This window comes from Numida meleagris, chromosome 5 (genome assembly GCF_002078875.1).
Source record: "Numida meleagris isolate 19003 breed g44 Domestic line chromosome 5, NumMel1.0, whole genome shotgun sequence".
NCBI classification, from domain to species: domain Eukaryota; kingdom Metazoa; phylum Chordata; class Aves; order Galliformes; family Numididae; genus Numida; species Numida meleagris.
In genome coordinates, this window is record NC_034413.1 from 24,581,793 (window position 1) to 24,588,825 (window position 7,033).

Here is a 7,033-nt window from a genome sequence, read left to right on the forward strand (position 1 = left end):
TGCAAGTATAATCAGGCTCCTGGTAGAAGAATTTTTCTGAAGTGTATCTTTATTTTAAGCTTTTGGTACAATATAATAATTTGGCTGATAATGACTTAAGATGTATAAAAACTTGCCTCATTTTACTCTTCCCACACTTTCCTGAACAGTGTGTAGCTGCTGGGGTTTTATTGAATTCCCTGTTTAATGTTTCCAATTCTGTATTTAATCTTGTGAACTACAAATTGTGTTCAGTGGAAGAAGCAGTAGTAATTTGCCAAGATTTATAAAGTTGCTCATAGATTAAAGTTGCATAGGGATGTATGTGGACAATGGTACCCCAGGGCAGTATTAACCATTGCAGTTGTTGTAGAATTGCCTAGAAACTGGATCTATGAGATCGTCCTCTGATAAGTTAGATGCCCAAGAATGTGGGCACCTAATCATTTAAAATATTCCTTGCCAAAATCTAGATTGAGTTTATGTTTATCTTGGAGCTGCAGAAGTTTTTCAGAGCTGTAAGTACTTCAGAAGTCTGCAGCCACTTGGAAACAGACCAACTGATGTCTTCATTGTGCTGAATTTCCTGTCACCTGTGTCATTCCCAAACCACAGCAACATTCACAAGCAAGGTATTTTACCTACCTGCATGTTATCTGTATGTGTATATATATATATATACAGATAACAGATATATACATATTCCATACATATATATATATACAGATAGTATATATATATATACAGATATACTATCTATCTGTATATATATATATATCTATATATATATCTGTATATATATATATACACACACACACGTATTTACTTAACCTGCATGTTATACACTTAACAGAAGCTCTTTTCATCTACTGTAGTTTCAGCTGAAGGGGCTACATGTTTTTAAAAATGATTAACCTGCATTCAAACATTTTCTGCATATGAGGTAGAGAGAAGTATTTTGAATACAGATCTTTTATAACAGTTTTTGAGAGATAATCATTGGGAAGAAAAAAAAAGGAGACTGGCATCTCCTCAATTTGTTTGTTAAAAACGTTGTTGGCCACATCTCATTTTTGGTTTTCATAAAAACAAGAACAAAAGTTTAATGTTATGAATTAGATTCATTGGCATTTTATTGAAATTTTATACCTTTTTATGAATGTACAATTCTGGAGTTACCTGTTCAATTGTTTTTTCCCTGTTAAAAAATGCAACTCAACCTTTTTCTTTTATAAGAATATAAAGTTATATTTACCAGCATTTAATATTTCTCTCAGCATTTGCATAACAAGTGTGTAAGCAAAACTAAGAATGCTCATTTGTGCCCTGATTATCCAATCTCCACTTCAGCACAGCGTGGTTGAACAAGAACCACACTATATAAAGAGGCCTTGTGAGAACTCCTCATTTTCACTTTGAAGCAGAAAGGTAAGTTAAATTTGACTTTTAATAAATCAAAGGAACTTCAGCTAGTAGGCAAACCTGTTCCATTCCATTTCTGTGGTCACATTTACATTTTAAAGTTAATTTTTTGCTTTAATAGTGGCTTGGGTTTTTGTTTTTGTTTGTTTTTTTTTTTCACTTGTATTAGTGATTTTACTAAATGCGGAGATGCCTGAAGGACACCAGGTTGTAGTGACTGATGAAGGTTATTAAAACCAGATTAAAACTGAAGAGCTGTCTTTCCATTTTGTTATATAACTGATCAGAACTCTGACTATGCATCATGATCCAATTATGAACTGGGTCCAGTAGTTCATTTAAATGCAATTCCCCGAATGATCAGCATCAGAGGAAAAGTACCTGTTTTAATTGCATTCTCTTATCTTGGGGACATGAGTATGCCCTGCTACCTAAGGTAGTTTCTGTTACAGCCTTTTATAATCTGCTCTCCACAGTCATTGACCAGCATTGTCAGAGGGATCTGCTAGCCTTCAACACAGGAAATGGTAAACAAACTGAAACAGCTCAGATTCAATATGTGAAATGTGACAGTGCTTTAATACAGCATGCAAGTTCTCAGGTTGATTAAAAATGTACTTGTTAAATTAGATAATCCTGGCCACAAGGAACTGACACTATTACTTAAGCTGTTCTGAATGCATCTATGCTAAAATTTATGACATAAGTGAATATTCTTATGTTCAAGGGTATGTCTCACCAAACTCAATTTGATGAGATGTTTCTTCAGACAAACAAGTAAGCTTTGCCCTTAAAAACATTCAGTATTGATGTATACGTAGAATAATGTAAGAAGCCTTTTACAGTAAAGTCAGCCTGGCAGATGAAACTGTACTTCATATTTTTAAAGTTCAATACAGTTGTGCATATCCATTCAATAAATGGCACTAATAATAAACTGAGATTCTAATTCTGCTCTTCACATACGTTTTGAAACAAATTCCTTGTATTAACTGATGTATGCTCAGATGTTAGTTAAAAGAGTAGCACACAGTCATCTAATTCATACAAATTGAAAAGTGTAGTCATGGCTTGCATGAGAGTCAGCCTATCCAGGTCATCTCATTAAAACAGAATACTTGTTCTGACATCTTGAACTCTCTCTCATTTTTAGCTGAGCAACATCAATAACTGACCATCTCCATGACATAGCATCTTATTTTTCATCAGTTCAGGTTTCATAACCACACAGCATTGGCCAATGCTTCATTGTAAAGCAATGATCTGTGGTTTGAGAGCGCTTTTTACTCATGATATCTCAGCGCAAAGATTATAACCCTACTTAATGTTATACTAGAAGGGATAAAATAAGATGAATGGGCTTATTGCCAACCAGCAAACATGCTTTTTTTGGAACACTAACTCTGACATTTTCAAGCTTGTAGAATTTTGTTCAAAAAAAGATAATAATATCAATTGAGCTATAAAATTTTGGCCATATGTAAAACACTCTATCACTCCACCTACTTCAAATAAACGTGCCTAAATCATATTGTGCTTAAAGAGATTGCTAACTAGCTCCAAACTATTGCGACAACCACTGTAACAGATTGTGCCTTTTAGGTCGCATCATATATGTCTATGTTTCATTGAGCGAATTACTTGTCTTACAGACAAGTAATTACTTGTCTGTATTATATTATATTATATATTTTGTCAAAATTACTTGTCTTACAGACAAGTAATGGGTTAAACTTGGTCAGTTCTACACCAGCTCATTTCTCAAGGATTAATCCAACAAATAATCAGTAACAGCAAAAATGATAATTTGTTTCCACTACTCCCACATGTGTAACAGTCATTCTGTAGCAAGTATGTCAATCAATATCAGTCTGGAAACATTTCTGTGGATAAGCTATGGAAGCAAAACAAATCATACACCTTAAACTATACTTTATTTGAACAAGTAAAGAATGTAAATTTCAAGAAGGGAACAAAAAAAGCTATTCAATTCTATCAGCCTACATTTTTCACAGAACCACTGCCTAACAAATATGTTTATTTTCTTACAGCTTCCCTAAGCAGCCATGTTGTCTTACTCATTCTGCGTGTTTGCAGCAGCAGTTGCTTTGCTAATGCCTTGTCATGCACAGAACTGCGCAGGAGCTCCTGAGCTACCCAGTATCCCTGGAGTTAGCAGACTGCCTGGTCTGGGAGGTAAGAATAGCGACGCTCTTCATGTGCACATACTAATCATTAGTCTTCAGTAAGGAAATAATTCTTTGTTTTGTTTTCATTCAGACAAAATAAGACAACAGTAGATGTATTTAAACATCTAGTGATTTCAAATTCTAGTAAATCCAGAGCGTGATTTTCTGCTCTCATCTTTTGGCCCATAGTTCCAGCCCACAGCAAGCTTTCCTTTTTTGAAAAACCCCCTGTCATGAAGGCTAAATGACAAAAAGCATGGAAGGACATATGTTCTCAAGCAACTGGTGCTGTTATGCAGAGGGAAAAACCGAATGGAGGAAACAGTTGGCTTGATATTTTTCCTAAAAGACAGACCTCCTTTCTTTTCTGGGAGAAGAGGGGAAAAGCACAGTTTATCAATATTTAAACATAGAAAAATAATATATGTACATACATACATATAGTGCTTTTCTGTTGCCTTTCCAAAGGGAATTGCTTCTTCTACAGCAATAGATTTTTTGTTTGAATAAAATATTATTCTAGTAGGTATTTACAAGTGTAACAAAAATGTGCCTAATATTTTTCTGTGGCATTCAAAAATGATACACAGAAAAGTAGCTTTCTAAGGAATATAATTTGCATTGTGTAATTGTATTTCAATGTGGAAATACTTCGAGTCCATTACTAGGCTGAAAACAATAAAAAGTTATTCATAATCTCAAACTGCAATTTGTTAGATTTAAGTTCTATTGTTTGCTGAACATCCTCAGATGTTTACCCCTTAGAAATAAAATTATGCTTCTCATTTCTAGGTCTCAATAGATACTTTGGAAGCCTATTGTGGCCTTCCAGAAAAGAGAAGCTTCCTGAACGTCATTGGTTACAAGGACAACAAGGTAAGAAAAAGGAGCAAAAGCGGCCCACAGCAGGTTTGCAACACTGCTACAGAGGCTGATCTCTATATAACATTTTCTCTGAAAAGTGACTCCTTTATTAAGTCAAATATGTTATTTTTCACTAACAGGAACACGATCACAAAAGCACCCCAGTAATTTTTTAGTACGTTTAGGATCTTTGGTACCAGTGGAAATGTGCATGAAAAAAATAAAATATACCTTTACAGTCAGTCCCAATCTTAAGCATCCAGTGCATTTCAAACCACCTACATGGAAACCTCTCAGTATCAGCGTTTACAGTTCCCCTTAAATTAAGGAGTAAAAACACAAAGCATCCATTTAGCAAAATAAAAAAACTACAATCTGAGTTTTGCTTGATGCCACAGGAAATAGTCCCTCTCCAAAATATCCCTTGTGCCAGTTCAGTAACAATTATGAGAATGAAACAAATTCTCTTTGGAAAAGCCATGGAAAAATATTTTATCTTAGGATCTTTATACTCTTATAGACATGACATAAACTTCAAGCTATAAAAAAATTTTACTTCTTCTGTAGTTTTTAAGTCTTTCTCCATGTATAAGTGAATGTCTGAGCTTTTCAGAGGGCTGTGGTTTCTTTTTTATTTTAGTACAGATTAGCCAGAAAGTGACAAAACATTGAAAAAATATTTGTTTTACCCCACATGTAGTTAAAATACATGATACACTAGTTAGTTTTGAAAAACAGTCAGTTTTATCCAATGAGATGTTTTTATTACCAGAACCTAACTTTTCCTGATTGTCTAACTGCTATTTTCACCTGTTTAGGTCTATCTACTTCTTTTGACGCTGAACTCCACAATGTTTTGCTGAATCTAAGACAACGATTTCTCCAACTTGAAGGAGGTAGCTTTTCCATTTTTAATTTCTTAGTTCTCAATCATTCCAAGTGCAATGGGCAAAATGAATTATAAAATCAAGACTTGTAGAAAAAAAATAACACTTAAAAAAATGGAACTACATTCCAAAACTAGAACTTGCTGTGAAACATCACTGAAGTGTCCTAGGAATGTCGTAGAGCTCGTACTTGTTTCCTGTCATGCTACTAAGTTTTGGCCTTAGGTCAAGTAGACCCAAATCTTCAAAGATAAAGTAGGTTTCTTATTCCCACTACTGACAGTATAGAATAAGATGTAGTCTGTGTATACCACCATCTTTAAAAAAAGAAATTGTGCAGTTGGTTATCTATTAAGACTGGTAAGAATTAACTGAATTCACTTAGATGCTAATAATAATGTTCAATACAATTAGGTGTCCAGTAAGCAGCACAAAGCTTGTTTCTAAGACAACCTGGAGCGTTGCTTTGCACTTTACAGTGTTCTGCATTTTTGAATTGCAAGGCAAGATAGACTTAGGCATATGAGATAAGGAACAGTAAAGAAAGGTACTTTCTTAGTAGGAGAGAAAAATGCAGATTTCTCACAGGAGCACTGAATGCATTTATTCAAATTTGATTCATATTAAAAAAAAAATCTGAATGGCATTGCAGATTCCACACATACATGGAAACTCTTCAGCCTTGTCCTCTATTGCTTTCATTTCTAACTGCCAGCAATGAAATTATCAAAGGTGGTGGAAAAGTTTTTTGTACTGAGTACACAAAAAATATTATAATTTCTTCATGTTTTCTATTTGAAACAAAACTGATCCTCTCTATGGAGTATGCACAACTATTTTAGAGCTGATACTGTGCCTGGCATCCTTGCTCTGAAGGAGACCACAACAGATGGTCACAAGCGGCATAATTTACTGAGCAGCTAGCAAACTGGTAGAATTTCAAAGATCGTTATTCCTCTTCATCCTGCTCTTCACTCTTGTTCCTGCCTTTATCTGCCTCTCCTCTGTTCCTCTTACCACTTATAATTTTCTCTATGTCTCTTTATTTCTCTGCTTTCTCATCAATATGCCACAAGAAATAAGAAAGCGAGCTAACTTTTCTTTTCATGTTTCAGTGCTTGCTTTGAATGGGAAGATAACAACAGTAGGAGAGAAAATATTTGCCAGCAATGGGAAGGAAGTCAATTTTTCATCTGCACTAGAATCCTGTGAAGAGACTGGAGGAACTCTTGCAACTCCCATGAATGAGGAGGAGAATAAAGCTATTATGGGTATTGTGAAACAGTATAACCGATACGCTTACTTGGGCATTAAAGAGAGTGACACTGCAGGTCAATTTAAGTACATGAATGGCACACCTCTGAATTATACCAACTGGCAACAGTCTGAACCTAATGGCAAAGGGACAGAACGATGTGTAGAGATGTACACTGATGGAAACTGGAAAGACAGAAAATGCAACCTGTATCGCCTCACAATCTGTCAGTATTAGAGAATGACCTTCCAGGCACCCGAGAACGTGGAGATCATGAAATACCCAGTGCTTCATTCAGACTGATGCAATTTCTGCAAGTATTCTATGTCAGAAAATCTAAAATGAATCATATTACTATATATTTTTGTGCTTAAGAAAATGCCAAATGCAGAAAGTGATTGATTAACTCAATTAAAATGTACTTAATCTGATGTATT

At 34.8% G+C, this 7,033-nt stretch overlaps 1 protein-coding gene across 1 annotated transcript; it reads left to right on the forward strand.

Annotated features, from left to right (window-relative positions):
* Positions 1,136-7,027, forward strand: LOC110399382 (pulmonary surfactant-associated protein A1-like). Its single transcript, XM_021397995.1, has 5 exons — positions 1,136-1,407; positions 3,453-3,597; positions 4,383-4,466; positions 5,273-5,350; positions 6,457-7,027. The coding sequence occupies exons 2-5, from the start codon at positions 3,468-3,470 to the stop codon at positions 6,831-6,833; spliced, it is 669 nt and encodes a 222-aa protein (XP_021253670.1). The 5' UTR covers positions 1,136-1,407; positions 3,453-3,467; the 3' UTR covers positions 6,834-7,027.